The 14,828-nt window shown below is 37.2% G+C and overlaps 2 protein-coding genes across 2 annotated transcripts; one reads left to right on the top strand and one right to left on the bottom strand.

Annotated features, from left to right (window-relative positions):
* The first annotated feature begins 251 nt into the window (after positions 1 to 251).
* Positions 252 to 4,086, top strand: LOC126585644 (cyclin-C1-2-like). Its single transcript, XM_050250115.1, has 9 exons — positions 252 to 418; positions 523 to 629; positions 1,396 to 1,435; positions 1,526 to 1,570; positions 2,178 to 2,296; positions 2,571 to 2,685; positions 2,850 to 2,900; positions 3,183 to 3,330; positions 3,800 to 4,086. Exons 1-9 carry the CDS (start codon positions 387 to 389, stop codon positions 3,902 to 3,904), a joined length of 762 nt encoding a protein of 253 aa, XP_050106072.1. The 5' UTR covers positions 252 to 386; the 3' UTR covers positions 3,905 to 4,086.
* Positions 4,079 to 5,089, bottom strand: LOC126585647 (uncharacterized). Its single transcript, XM_050250117.1, has 3 exons — positions 4,804 to 5,089; positions 4,447 to 4,574; positions 4,079 to 4,307 (listed from the first exon to the last, which is right to left on the bottom strand). Exons 1-3 carry the CDS (start codon positions 5,037 to 5,039, stop codon positions 4,255 to 4,257), a joined length of 417 nt encoding a protein of 138 aa, XP_050106074.1. The 5' UTR covers positions 5,040 to 5,089; the 3' UTR covers positions 4,079 to 4,254.
* Between the last annotated feature and the right edge of the window lie 9,739 nt (positions 5,090 to 14,828).

Below are 14,828 nucleotides of genomic sequence, written 5' to 3'. Positions count from 1 at the left end.
TTGAATATTATTAAGATTTTAATCAAAGAATGTTAAGGATTAGGGACAGCATCCAAAATATCATTTTTAAATTTCTTCATCCAAACATAGTGTTAGTGAATTCAAATTTTCAAACACCACATAACAATACGAAGCACGGAAAAATTAGTCAGGCTAGTCAAGCTTTGAAGTGAAAATTTCAACCCAAATTAAAGGGTTGGGTATATAATTATTTGTCTACGAGATGGGTGGCAAGGCCCATGAGGCAAGGCCCATGATCAACGAAATGGGCTCAATCCAAAGTCCAACTTGTACTTTCCCGGAAAACAGAATCTGAAGGTCTGAACGACGAAGTAATTGACGATTGGGGGAACTCAGACATTTGGAAATCTCCCAGGAAAGAAAACATGGCTGCCAATTTCTGGACTTCGTCCCACTAGTATGCTCTTTTCGAACCCGGAATTGTTTCCCATGTTTCTTTTTTTTGTTTGCTTTGATTTTCGTAGGTTTTGATCATGTGGTTCTGTTTTTTGTTTCACGCAGCAAACAGCTTTTGGATCAGGAAGACGTGGATGTCGTATCCCCGCTTGATAGAGAGAAGGGCATCACTCTTGAAGATTTCAAGCTCATAAAGATGCAAATGGCTAGCTGTATTTCCTCTCTCTCTCTCTCTCTCTCTCTCCCCATGTTGTGTTTTTTATTTGTATGAACTGGGTTTTTGTTGTCCTTTTTTGTGTGGATTTTGAATGTGTTTTCCAGCTTGGGTTTTTGTTATTTGTTGAATTGGTACGTTTCTGTTGAACTTTCTTGGTTTCGTTTGAGCTTCTTATGCCCTTCCATTTATGAACTTCATTAGATATGACTCGGCGGCTGCATTTGAATTTCGCATACTAATCGATACAAAAGATTTAAAATTTAATATTTCAGCTATAGTTAATCAGAGCGTTGGGATGAACAGAACTACTTAAATCGTCCGACCGGTTAAAGTTACAGATTCTAGTTTCATCATGATAGAAGGAATTCGGAATAGTACTATGGATTTCCAGACGTGCTTAATTGGGAATTATGGTCTGGTTAATGTTTGGAAAGACTGTAACTTTTAACAGGATTCGTCGAGAATTCTTAAATGATGAAATGCAATCTACCTTTGGACTTTTTCACCTCAATTGAAACAATAGAAGAAAACAATTGTTCTTCTGTCAAGGGGTGGTGTGTGTGTGTTGCTCTACTAGAGTAATATGGTGCATTGGTGTTCTTGGCTTGTGTTTTCTTTCTGCCATAGAGCTTCTGCTGCAAGATTACTGTATGTTGCTCACATACACATGCATAATACTGCTGATAGCTCACTATGTTTTTCATATCTGCTTTACTATAAATTATTCATTTTTTGCTCTTTTTCCTTTTCCTTTCTTTCAGATATATCAAAATTGGCCCAACTTGTAAAAGTGAGACAAAGGTCGGGCTAATTTCCTCATCTACTTTATGTTCAGTAAAATTCTTAATTCACCTCTGCCTATCTATCTTATTTCTTATTTACTGTTTTCAGGGTTGTAGCTACCGCAGTTACATATATGAGACGAGTGTACACCAAGTACGTTAACTAATTATCTTATCGTAGGAGAAATGCTCAGTCACTAGCATGGTTTATTCCTTATTTGTGGTTGTTCTCTTCTGATAGTCGGAGTCCTGAGATTGTTTAACTTAACCCCCAAATCCTTCCTTTCATAATTGAGTTCGTATCTGTTAAGTTTCTCATTTCTTTAGCTAAGCTATGTTTTTTTGCCTCTGAACTGATTATCACAATACCTACTAACCTAGGCATATCCTCGACTTATTGATTGTCAATCATGATTATAACTGCCTGTTGTTTGCTTGTTTTCATCTGCATATAGTTCATCCTGCTTATAGATCACACGTGTGGATGGGTGTTTGAACTTATCAAATTTCTAGTACTTATTCCCCCAAAAGGTTCAGTGCAATGTATGCATACGTATGGATGTTCAATCTTTATTCTATTATGGTTGCTTGTTCCGATGTGTTGTAATCTGGGTTCACAACGCAATTATGTCTCAATTCACTATACAGTTATTGTTGACATTCCCTTCTTTGGGCTTGCAGTTTAGTAGTCTATCGTTGCAGGACCTTGAATTTTAGATGTGATTTTTCTTTCCAAGCATAACGTCTCGTTATTGCTTCAGGAAGAGTATGTCTGAGTATGATCCACGTCTTGTAGCTCCAACCTGCCTGTACCTGGCATCAAAAGCAGAAGAAAGCACAGTGCAAGCTAAACTTCTAGTATTTTACATAAAAAAGATTTGTAAGTATTGGTTGCTGAAAACAATAGATTCCTTTCTCCAATTTTTGTTATGATGTACTTGTTGTCGTTGTATTTATTATGGGTGGTGCCATCTGCACACCTCTTTTACCTCCCACACACCCTCTTAATTTCCGACCGTCGGATCGAATGAATTGAAGAGGATCAAAGGGCAAAAATTAACAAAGGGTATGTGGTAAGTAAAAATGTGTGTGTGGATAGCACCACCCTTTATTATTGAAGCACTGACGGACAATCTGAAACATTTCTTTTACAGATACCGATGATAAGTATAGATATGAGATCAAAGACATACTTGAAATGGAAATGAAGATTTTAGAAGCTCTCAACTATTACCTGGTTGTATACCATCCTTATCGCTCATTGTCTCAGTAAGTACTTTTTCTGTCAGTGTTGATGAACGGATGATTGCGGAGATGAATATCTCTTTATCTGATTAGTTCCCCCTTGATAGCGCTTTCTTTCTAAGTACAGTAATTTTCTCTTTTGTCCCTCCATTATTACTTTAAAACAATTTCACTCCATTTCTTTCCAGGTTGCTTCAGGATGCAGGCTTAAACAATATAAGTATGACTGAGTTAACTTGGTAAGTGCCCAATCTACCAAGTGGTTTATTTTCGAACATTGTTATACGTATCTGACTGTTTACCTAGCGGCTATTTATTTATTTATACATCATCTTCAGAAACCCGCAACTCGTAACCTTGTTATTAGGACTTTGTGTCTCTAGGGCACTGCTTGTTGTCAAGGAGTTTTAATACAGAAATGCCTCTTTGGTGTTTCTGATAAATGAATATTTGTATTTATACATTCTCGCGCTCTCTAGAACTTAAACGTGAGGTAACCTTGACATTTTTGATATACACAGGGGAGTTGTAAATGACACTTACAAGATGGACCTTGCACTTGTACATCCTCCACACCTGATTGCTTTAGCTTGCATATACATTGCTAGCGTGCTTAGAGATAAAGATACCACAGCATGGTTTGAAGAGCTTCGTGTGGACATGAATGTGGTGAGTCTTCCTGATGTTTCTGCATCATTTCCTTATGATTATCTATAAAAACATAAAAAGACCTTTTGTCTGTTTAAGGCGCAACCCTACTTGGGTTCGTCATTTGATTGCAAATGCTGATTTCGTTTACAACGTCTGGCTATGCATTTGTTAAAGTAAAACCCTCCTGGCCTTTGTTACTTGATATTTGGAGCATTGATCGGGAAGTTCTGTACAAATGGCTTGAAACTGGGGAAAAAATATAGTTGCGTTTGGTCCGGCATGCGCACCGGCAATGCCACTTGTACATTATTGTATAACGTGGTAAAAGATTATTTGTTTCTGCATTTAGCATATCATCTTACTCTTGAGGGATCTGTTTATAAATCAAGTTTCTCTGACCATACTCTAGAGTTGGTAATAACAAGTAAGTGTAGCGCTTTCTTTCTGTTCGTACCCTGGGAATTAATTATAACGCATACTTTGACAGGTGAAAAACATATCAATGGAGATACTAGATTTCTACGAAAACCAACGAACGATCCCAGATGAGAGGTTTAATTCTGCTCTCAATAAGCTTCCCCACAAATCATAGATGGCCGGAGAAGGCTAACGCTACTGAGAAACCATCGCCGGTCAATGTATGAAGAACTCTATCAATGGATCTTTCACCCTCCTGGAAGTGCAATAATGTTGTATAAATCAGAAAGATTCCGTTGTAAGTAACCTATCATGTAAGATTCTTATTATGGGTTTTCAAGAAGTTGGGTGCATCAATCGGTCTATCATTTCCAACATTTCGATGAACATTTTGAGCTGCATTAGGGTTTTCTCTGGCGTGATTGATACATTTTTCTACAGACATTACTTCCAACATTTCATCACTGCCAATATAACAAAAAAAGAAAAAAGAAGCCACTCACAAAGGCAACGTATGATTCCGTATCACTCTCGACTCTGTTTAGCTTTTCCCTTCTTCTTCTTGGCCTGCTGCTTCTCTGTAATTACATTCACCAAGCACAAAATCATACTATAGAAGTCGAGATGCAGGGGAAGTGATTTCCGCATAAGGTTGTGCGGAAAAGATTTTCCAAAAATAAAGTGAGAGGGTAGATAGCAGAGAGTGAGAAGAAGTACCTAGTTTCCTCTTGGCTTCAGATTTTGCGAAAAACTCCTTCCAATCGTCTGTTAAGACGAAAACCGGGTCGTCATCCTCTTCCTCTTCCAACCAACCATCATCGACCTCACCATACTCCAGCAATGGCCTGTTAACAAATTGATGAAAAACCAAATCTTGAATTGCCCAAGCTCAAAACGTGAAGCAAAAGAAAATGTTAAATAAGCTTGTGACCAACATGTGGGAGCCTAAACTGGAGTTTGTTGAGGTGCAAAAACGCAAAATGCATTCATCTCGCAGAATTGGAACAATTAACTGGAACCAGAGGGACCAAAATCAGACTTTGACCTTGAAGCAAAGAAGCTGAAGCTACTTACTGAGAGGTAGGATAGTCGTAGTACGCTTCTTTGAGCTCAGAAGGTTCTGAATTCAAATGGGTTGGGAAAGGAATGGCGGCGGCAGCTGGGGGTTCTGGGTTTTGCAGAAAAGACGCAAAATTGGGACGGTGATGGTGGAAGTGGTGGTTATGGTGGTGTTGGACCTGCTGGTGGTGGTGATGATGATGGTGGAGTAAGTATGGCCGCCATGGCCTGCTTCCATGTGGAGGATCCATGGGTTTTGTTGGGTGACTGATCGGCAATGGCAGCTGGATGGTGAGAAATCAAGTTTTCAAGATCCGAAGTAGATATGGGTTGAAAGGCCAAATGGGCTGGGTTCGGCTGTTTTGGTCCAACTCAATAATTCTTCGTACAAGTTTAAATGGGCTTCTATTTTTTTATTTTTTATTTTTTTTTTAACAAACGATAACATTAGCGGATTAAACTGTTAGTTGCTAAAGGGGAGGACTAAGATGGGAAATTCTGGATAAAGCATGATCGGTGGAGATCTAACATGTGCCATGGTGCATAAACATAATTGTTTTCCACCACTACGGTACCATAAGACACTTCTGTAAACCTTCAAAGTATGAATAAAAACATGAAACTGCAAGAAGACTTGAAGTTCAATTGGCTCCGTATCCTACATTCAAGCGCAAATGACTCTTTCATACATAATATCGCTTGCATAGAAAAAATATGACCCCGTTTGAAATTGGACTAAGATGGGGAGATTTGGGAGGTAAGGCCAATCGAAGGAGGGCCAGATGGCTCATTTTAGTCCTATAGCGCTCTAAAGAATTAATATTTTAAAGAACAGTGCCAAGTCATATTTCTTACCATCTCCAACAAAAGGCCAGAGGGTCATATGTCAAACATAGCCCTATGACAAAAAACCATCTTCAACCGACGGGGCCAAAGGGCCATATGGCCAAACATAATTTATTATTTTAATTTAAAGACTACAACAACTTAAATTTAAAGTCTATAATCATCATCAACATCATCATCCGCCATTGTGGATTATAGTCGAAGGTAAACAACTGACATCGGGCCATAATTCCCCTCTTTTTCTTATCAAAATAGGCCTTACTATTGGAGTGTAATCCGAAGTGTTCCTTTGCATATTCCTGTCATCCATCTCTTCTTATATTTGTTTGGCCCGTTCTTCATGCCTACGGTTCATTTCTTCAGCGGCAATGCCATTTTGCTCCGCCATTAATCACAAAGAGGCCGCAATTTCCTGTTGAAAGGCGTAATCATCCTTTGCCTTGCCCTTTTCTTTTAATTTTTGGGCCTTGTTTCATCCCATAACCCTAGGTATGGAACCTTCACCCTGAGACCTGAGACGGATTTTCTACCCTTGTTTCTTGAATGGTAAGAGATCCATCTTCATCGCCATCTGCAATTGAGGATGCATTTCCGAACACCGGCGTAGGACCTACTCTATGTTGAGGTGGACCTTCAAATAACACTCACCCTTTGTAAATTTCCCAACAACCGTGATGCTGAAAGGGTTTTGAGTTGTCCTCCATATACAATTCCTTCGCTTGGCGTACTAGAAATATAATTACAAAAATTAAAGAAAATTAATTTATGAAATTAAATGTAATATAATTAAATATTTAAAATAAATTGTGAAAACACTTACTTCGTCATAGTAATTGATGTCGCTTTCATGACTACTTGCGGCCGTTAACAGTGCTTGATACCATTTATTCAAACTTAGATGAAGATGTTTCTTCCATCTTGAAGAACAACTCTCGTGGTTTTGGGTATTCGGTGGAGTGGTGCCTTCATAGAACTCATAGTATTTATTAGACGTACGAGTCCAAACACCTTCACTTGTTTGAGAACTGCCCCTCACACTATCTTCCGAGACACATCTATAAGCCCAGCAAAGAGCTTCATCCTCTTTTCGGGTCCAAACACCTTCACTTGTTTGAGAACTGCCCCTCACACTATCTTCCGAGACACATCTATAAGCCCAGCAAAGAGCTTCATCTTCTTTTCGGGTCCAAACCCTACCTTTCATTGCAGATGTGGCCATTTGAAAATAATTCAAAAAATTGAAAGAAAGATTATTGGAAGAGGTAAGAAAATAGAATGTGAAGAACTGAAATATAATGAAGTAAGATAGTAAGGAATGGTGAAAATTATGTGAGAAATGGTGTAGGAATGGCTTAGGTATTTATAGGAAAAAAATGGTAATTTTTTTAAATTTTTCAAAAAATATTTGGCCAAAAAAAAAAAATTCAAATTCACCGACTATCTGACATCAGCTAGCTGTTGGTTTCAAATAATTGGGCCGGCCCTAGGCTAGCTGGCTGGCTCCTTTGGGCTAGTCGGTTGGCCTGATTCCTCTTTTTTGGCCGTGGGGCCCTTGAGCCATTTGGCCTATCCCTCGGTTGGAGACGGTTTTTGTGTCATTTCGGGCTATTTTCGGCACTCTGGCCCTCTAACCGGATCGGTTGGAGATGGCCTAAAGTTATCATTACTATCTTAGATCCTCAACCTAAGTCACTTAGTACTACGGTCTAGTGATATTTGTGTTCACTTGTAAGTAAGAGATCTTAGGTTAAATTCTCGTCAAATGCGAGTTTGAACCGCATTATTGATAGCCCAATGTAAGACTAAGTCCACCCCCTTCCCTTAGTGTAGATAATATCACTTGTTCAAAAGAAAAAGAAAAAAACTACAGAAATATCACGTGACTAAATTCCAATTCCTAATATATATATATATATATATATATATATATATATATGTGTGTGTGTGTGTGTGTGTAATAATAATGTTAATAATAATAAAATATAAACCTTATGGCATCTAACATCACTTATACCAAGATCGTGCCATATTAATTAACATTTGATCCTTTGGAATATACTTATATACTATGACTTTATGTGGAAATCTCTGACCACCACTGAAGGATTGAACTAACTTTAAATAAGTGATTTTCACATATTTTTTAGTTTTTCACACACCTTTCTTTATTTACAAGCATGAGATTGAATGAATCAAATGGAATCACATCTAAAATTAAACAAAAATGTGTAAGAAGCTAAAAATTGTGTAGAAATCACTTCCTTAACTTTATATGCATCGCATTAACTCTTAGATTCTGTACCATAATTTTTTAAGGTCATATTCCTTTCAAACAAAACAAAACAAAAACCTTTGAGTCAACCAATAAAATAAGACAAAATAGAATAAATTCCAGGAATATAAGTAACTTCTTACTGAAAAATTGGAAACATTTTTCGTTGCATATAAATAAGAGTTTAAAGGGCATGGCATGCATGTAACATCCCGTCCCTAAAAGTTATGGTTTTCATAATTTTAATACGTGAAATTACGGAAATGCCCTAGGGGGCAAAGCGTGATTTTTCGAGGACGTATGTGATTCTCCTATATTTTGTCATGTTTCTTGACATGTTTGGATATAGTTCGACCTCACGGACGCATAGGCGCAAACCATTTGTGATTTGGAGTTATAACGAAGAAGTTATTAACGTTTAAAGTTGAGGGCATTTTGGTTAATATCTAGAAAATTCCAGATTTTTGGAGCAAAATCTGGGATGCCACGTGTGTGGCCCAGATTAAAAGGAACAAAGGATGGTCGGTGCAGATGAAGTATAAAGGAGATAAATGAGGGAAATGTGAGACAAATGAGAAGAGGAGTGATGTGAGGAGGACCAATAGGAAGCAGAAGAAAGGAGGGGAAGGGGGAGAAACGAGAAGCACATAATCACCCTTGACCCGTGCAACCCGCGAACCCTGTTACGACCCGTAGGTTTCTCCGGCAAAATTCATTATTTTTCCTACGAATTGAGCCGAACCACCACTCCCAATCCTCATATTGACCCTTCCTTTACCATTTCTACATCAAATTTAAGGAGATTGGATTCAAATTTGGGAAGAAATGCATCGGTGGGTGCGTCAATTTCGAGATGGAAATCCATAAAATCTGAAGTTAACTCCGTCAACCACCACCATCAATAGACTCTCCTCAAATCCGAAGTTAACTCTGTCAACCATCACCATCAAATCCGAAGTTAACTCCGTCAACCATCGCTAGTCAATGTATGAAGAACTCTTATCAATGGATCTTTCACCCTCCTGGAAGTGCAATAATGTTGTATAAATCAGAAAGATTCCGTTGTAAGTAACCTATCATGTAAGATTCTTTTATGGGTTTTCAAGAAGTTGAGTCCATCCATCGGTCTATCATTTCCAACATTTCGATGAACATTTTGAGCTGCATTCTCTGGCGTGATTGATACATTTTTCAACAGACATTACTTCCAACATTTCATCACTGCCAATATAACAAAAAAAAAAAAGAAAAGCCACTCACAAGTTACAGACTCGTAACCAAAGGCAACGTATGATTTCGTATTACTCTTGACTCTGTTTTAGCTTTTCCCTTCTTCTTGGCCTGCTGCTTCTCTGTAACACTGTTAGTTGCTAAAGGGGAGGGGGATCGGTGGAGATCTAACATGTGCCATGGTGTATAAACATAATTGCTTTCCGCCATTACGGTACCATAAGACACTTTTGTAAACCTTCAAAGTGAGAATGGAAACATGAAACTGCAACAAAATTTGTAGTTCAATTAGTTAAAAGCAATCACTTATATATTCAGAGAAATACTTAGGTAAACGGATTACAACCATTGCAGCGTCCAAACCACTAATACAAGACGTGTAAAGTCATATATATGGGGTTGAATGTCACAAAGTGAACTGGCTCCGTATCCTGTATTCAAGGTCGCAAATGACTCTTCATACACAATATCGCTTGCATAAAAAAGAAAAAAAAAAAAGCATGAACCCCGTTTGAAATTGGACAAAGGTGGGGAGATTTGGGAGGTAAGGTTATCATTACTATCATAGACCCCCAACCTAAGTTACTTCAAAATAGTTGGAGATATAGTAGGAGGATGACTTCGAACTTGAAACTTCTTCTAGTTTTAACAAGAGAATTATCACGTGACTAAATTCCAGTTGCTAATATATGTGTGTGTGTGTGTGATTGATTCTTTAAGCATCCGTGATTCCTTAATAATTGTGTTAATCATAATAAAATATAAACCTTATGCCATCCAACATCATTCTTCTACCAAGATCGTCCCATATTAATTAACGATCCTTTGGAATATATTTGTATACTATGACTTGTTGTGAAATCTTTGACCACCGCTAAAGGATAGAACTAACTTTAAATAAGTTATTTTCACACATTGTTAGCTTTCCACACACTTCTTTATTTATAACCATTAGATTGAAGGAATCAAATGGAATCAACATTCAGAATTAAACAAAAGTGTGTAAGAAGCTAAAAATTGTGTGAAAATCACTTCCTTAACTTTATATGCATCTCATTAACTCTTAGATTCTATACAATAATTTTTTAAGGTCATATTCCTTTTGAAAAAAAAAAAAAAAAAAACAAAAACCTTTGACTCGATCCATAAAATATGACAAAATAGAATAAACTTTTGGAAAATACGCAACTTCTTACTCGAAAATTAGAAACTTTTTTCGTTGCATATAAATAAGAGTTTGAAAGGCATGCATAAACCTTTATGTTCATCATTTAAAAAGAGCTATTTTCACATGTAAGACTATGAATTTGTTTATGATTGTGATTAAAAGTGTTTTATGATGACTAAAAACGTTTATATCCACATTTGTCAGAAAAAAAAAAAAAAAAACCCTAAAAGTGATTCGTGGATAGTTAGTTTGTAGTACTGGTTTTAGGGCAGTTTTAGGGCAGTTTATGTCAAGTATGTATTTAGTTTGTTGGAAGTGCTCTAACAAAGTGAGGTACCATTCATCCATAATCATTTTTTATTCTTTGATCCAATTACTTAAAATAATTGAGATATAGGGATTTGCACATATAACATCCATGAATCAATGGAGGGATTTGCATATGCCAAAGGATTTAGCATGAGTTAGAAATGTAGCACAAAACATTTTGCAGAGGAATTTAAAATGACCGTATACAATCCATTGAAAGAGATTTACAAATGACTCATTTCAACCCCTCTTCCTAATATTTTGTAGTGTGATTCAAATTCATCTTTCTAATGTTTTGTATTTATTTCTAACTAAATTGTTCTAAATTCATTGGTACTTATATATCTCTCATCAGAACATAGTGTAGTTCACTTTACAAATGGAATAATGAACTGAACCTAAGCATTCATCCTACTTGTCAATGACCTTATGTAAATCCAGAGGTGATGGAAAGCTCTGGGCGCCAAGGCCAAAAAGTTCATTAGACATGATAAAATATGTATCACAAGGGATGTAACTCAGTTAGATAGATCAAATTGTTTACACGTGGGCCAATGTTTTTCAGAGAAGTCTCCATCATGCTTGTGTGGTGATGAGTCCATATTATACTATATATTTTATCCTATTTTTAGTATTAATTTATTAGTTATTATGGTAGAATTTTGATACTTCGTTATATATTTCCAATGTAGGATATTTGACTTCCTCTGGAGAAAAAAGTAATCAAACGGATGAATTTTGGAGTGATTCTTATTGGAGGATGTTCGTGAGTGTGTCAAGATGTTCGTATCAAAATTCCAGATTTTTCTACCAAGCCGTTGACCGTGGCAATGAAATAAAGATCCAGCGCGCAGCTTTCCCAAATTGACGTTTTTGGACATTTTGGGTATTTTGAAGGTCAAGATGGCATATTTTAAGGAATATTCCTTATGAGGATTTGTTGAAGACGTCTTAAGCTTTCAAAAGAGACCATTTGGGACCAAATCGGAGTTGATTTGGTTGGTCAAAAGTTTGATTTTCTGAAAAGTCCGAATTTCAGTTTAAAATGGAAATGTTTTATTTCCTAGTTATCTTATTCTATTATGTTTCCTAGTTTTTAGAAAACCTTTTCTAGGTAGGATTTTATTTTGTAGTAGTATAAATAAAGATATTTAGCCATTAGGGTTAAAATGAGGAGAATGGAGGCATCAATTTGGAGAACTTAGCTAGGTTTTGACGTTTTGCATTTCAAGGTGTTTTCTATCTTTTTTCTATTTCAATAAAATTCCTTTTGTTTCATGGTTGTTCGTATCTAATTTTCGTTTGCTAGGACAATGCCTTGAGCCTTAGCATGAATATGTAGTCTTTATTCAATTACTTATGATATTATATATGCATATTTTGAATTATTAATCACCGTGTTTAAATTGTCTCTATATCTTAATGATTAGCTACCATTAGGATGTTTAGATAAGTAATCGGATACAATTCGGTTGGAATGCCACCAGAGGATTGAGTATTGCTTCTTGTGATTGATAGTTGTAAAGTTCACCTAGGGTGAATGCCACATCTTAGGAGTTGCATGGTTTTTCAAGGGGTTTTCAAAAAGCGTAATGATTCATGCATGTTTGATATATGTTTTAGCTTGAATGCCACAAGTAGAATATGCACAAGGAAAGCCTAACCTTCAAAGTTGCATGGGTAATTCATAAGTAATTGGTAAATCTACATAGGATTGTTAAGGGGACGGCAGAACCCTAGGACTTCTACAATTTGGTTTTCAAAACGTTTTCTTTTGTTTTCTTTACTTTGCTAATTTCTTTAATCATTTTAATTAAATTCGTTTTTATTATTTTTAAAAAATAATAAACCTTTTCCAATCTTTGTTTTCAAGTAATTAACTAAGATTTTGGTTTTGCATAAATTGTTTTAAATAATCCCTGTGGAAACGACTTTGCTTGAGCCGTTTATACTACACCTACCTTGTTCTCTTGCAAGTATTTTGTGTGTTTTTATGCCACTTCTGCAGGTGGTAAAAATTCTATCAAGAAATTGGCGTCGTTGCCAAGGATTGTTTTAAATACTTTGTGTTTACCATATTCTTAGTTAATTATTATTGTATATATATTTTTATTTAATTACTAATTTTATTTAATAGGCTACATTTTGTTAATTCTGAGAAGAGTGCAACAATGGCATGGGAACTGCCATCACCAACCAGACCACAACCTTTATGGGATTCTTCAGCGGCAATGGTGGGCTGGGAATTACCACCACTAGAAGGACCACCTTTATGGGTCTCATTCGCAAAGCAGAGTTTCTATGGATTTAAGCCTACAATTTGTGCTCTTTGTTGTTCAAATACCCATGAAATTTTGCAATGTCTTGAAAGGAAATATTTTCCAGACTATGTGAAGGAGCATATTAATATGAGGAATGACTCGCATTGGCATTGGAATGATCCCATTTTTTTATTTCTATGGTCTAGATTTGAAAAAAAATCCTGGTTTTAGATGGGCAGGTACTCAACAGCCTTTTGAGCAGCCTAATATGCCTCAAAGTTCAAAGGACGGTTAGGCTACTAGTACATTAGAATGTGTGGAGAGCTCTAATAACATGTTGGGAGATATTGAGATTGAAGAGCCATCAAGGCTTGATTCATGCACAATGGAGAAAACAGAACCTGCTGATCCTAACATATCCCAGGAACCCATTCCTACCCAGACCTATACGTCACACATACAATATCTCGAGGCTGCAAAGCAACCAACAAAGCTGCATAAAGGCATTGAAATTGACATGTTCGAAGGGGTTATTCATACAAATTCAAAATTTGATCCAACACATGACTAACACTTGACAAATCTACCAGATTTCGATACAGGGCAAATAGCTAAACATAAAATAATTTTTGCTGCCGTAAGAACTCATGAAGGACAAACCGAAAGCTTTCCCATAACTGTAGGATTACATCAAGGCTCATCCTTAAGTCCTTACCTTTTTGCGTTGGTAATGGATGAGTTAACACGACATATTCAAGATGATATTCCTTGGTGTATGCTTTTCGCAGACGATATAGTGTTGATAGATGAAACTCAGGAAGGGGTAAATGCAAAGCTTAACCTTTGGAGAGAAGTGTTGGAATCTAAAGGTCTTCGCCTAAGCCGATCAAAGACAGAATATATGGAGTGCAAGTTCAGTGCAAATGGAGGCCAAAACGAGTTAGGGGTGAGGATCGGAGATCAAGAAATACCAAAGAGCGACCGTTTTCGTTACCTAGGATCTATCTTGCAAAAGAACGGAGAATTAGATGGAGATCTCAACCATAGAATACAAGCTGGATGGATGAAGTGGAAGAGTGCATCCGGCGTGTTGTGTGACCGCCGTATGCCACTGAAGCTCAAGGGAAAATTTTATAGGACGGCAATAAGGCCGGCGATGCTGTATGGCACAGAATGTTGGGCGGTGAAACATCAACACGTACACAAAATGGGTGTAGCGGAGATGAGGATGCTTCGTTGGATGTGTGGGCACACGAGAAAGGATAAGATTAGGAATGAGGATATCCGGGGTAAAGTAGGAGTAGCCGAAATTGAAGGAAAGATGAGAGAAAATCGGTTACGGTGGTTTGGACATATGCAAAGAAGGCCTACTGACATTCCGATTAGAAGATGCGACTATGGGACAGAGGTTCAGGGCCGAAGGGGTAGAGGAAGACCTAGGAAAACTTTGGAAGAGACTCTAAGAAAAGACTTAGAGTACTTGGATCTAACGAAGGACATGACACAGGATCGAGCACAATGGCGTTCTAAGATTCATATAGCCGATCCCACTCAGTGACTTGGATTTTCCAAGTCTCCAACCGAGAAGTTTTCCTCATTCGGGAAATTAAGAGAACACTACCCCAACCTACAGGCTCCACTCAGAAAGTTTCAACATACAAGCTTTAACAAAAGAAAATTCAAAGAACTTAGCGAAGAAGGCTTTGGTGTATTTAACACAATACGTTGAAATGAAGGAAAGCTTATTTATTGATATCCCCGATAAGCTACAAATATGTACATATACATGAGTCAAAATAAGCACACAAGAGGAAGCCTTCACAAAGGTTGCTTAGGAGAAGTCTCAGCAGTCGGTAGAGCCCCAGAAAGAGAAGGCACCGGAGGGGGATCATTTGGAGCCTCAGTACTGGACAGAACCCTAGAAGGAGGAGGCATCAGAGGTTGATCATTTGGA

The sequence above is a fragment of the Malus sylvestris genome, chromosome 10 (assembly GCF_916048215.2).
Source record: "Malus sylvestris chromosome 10, drMalSylv7.2, whole genome shotgun sequence".
Lineage (NCBI taxonomy): Eukaryota > Viridiplantae > Streptophyta > Magnoliopsida > Rosales > Rosaceae > Malus > Malus sylvestris.
Note: the sequence above shows the minus strand (reverse complement) of the source record. Positions and strands in the feature narration are given on the sequence as shown.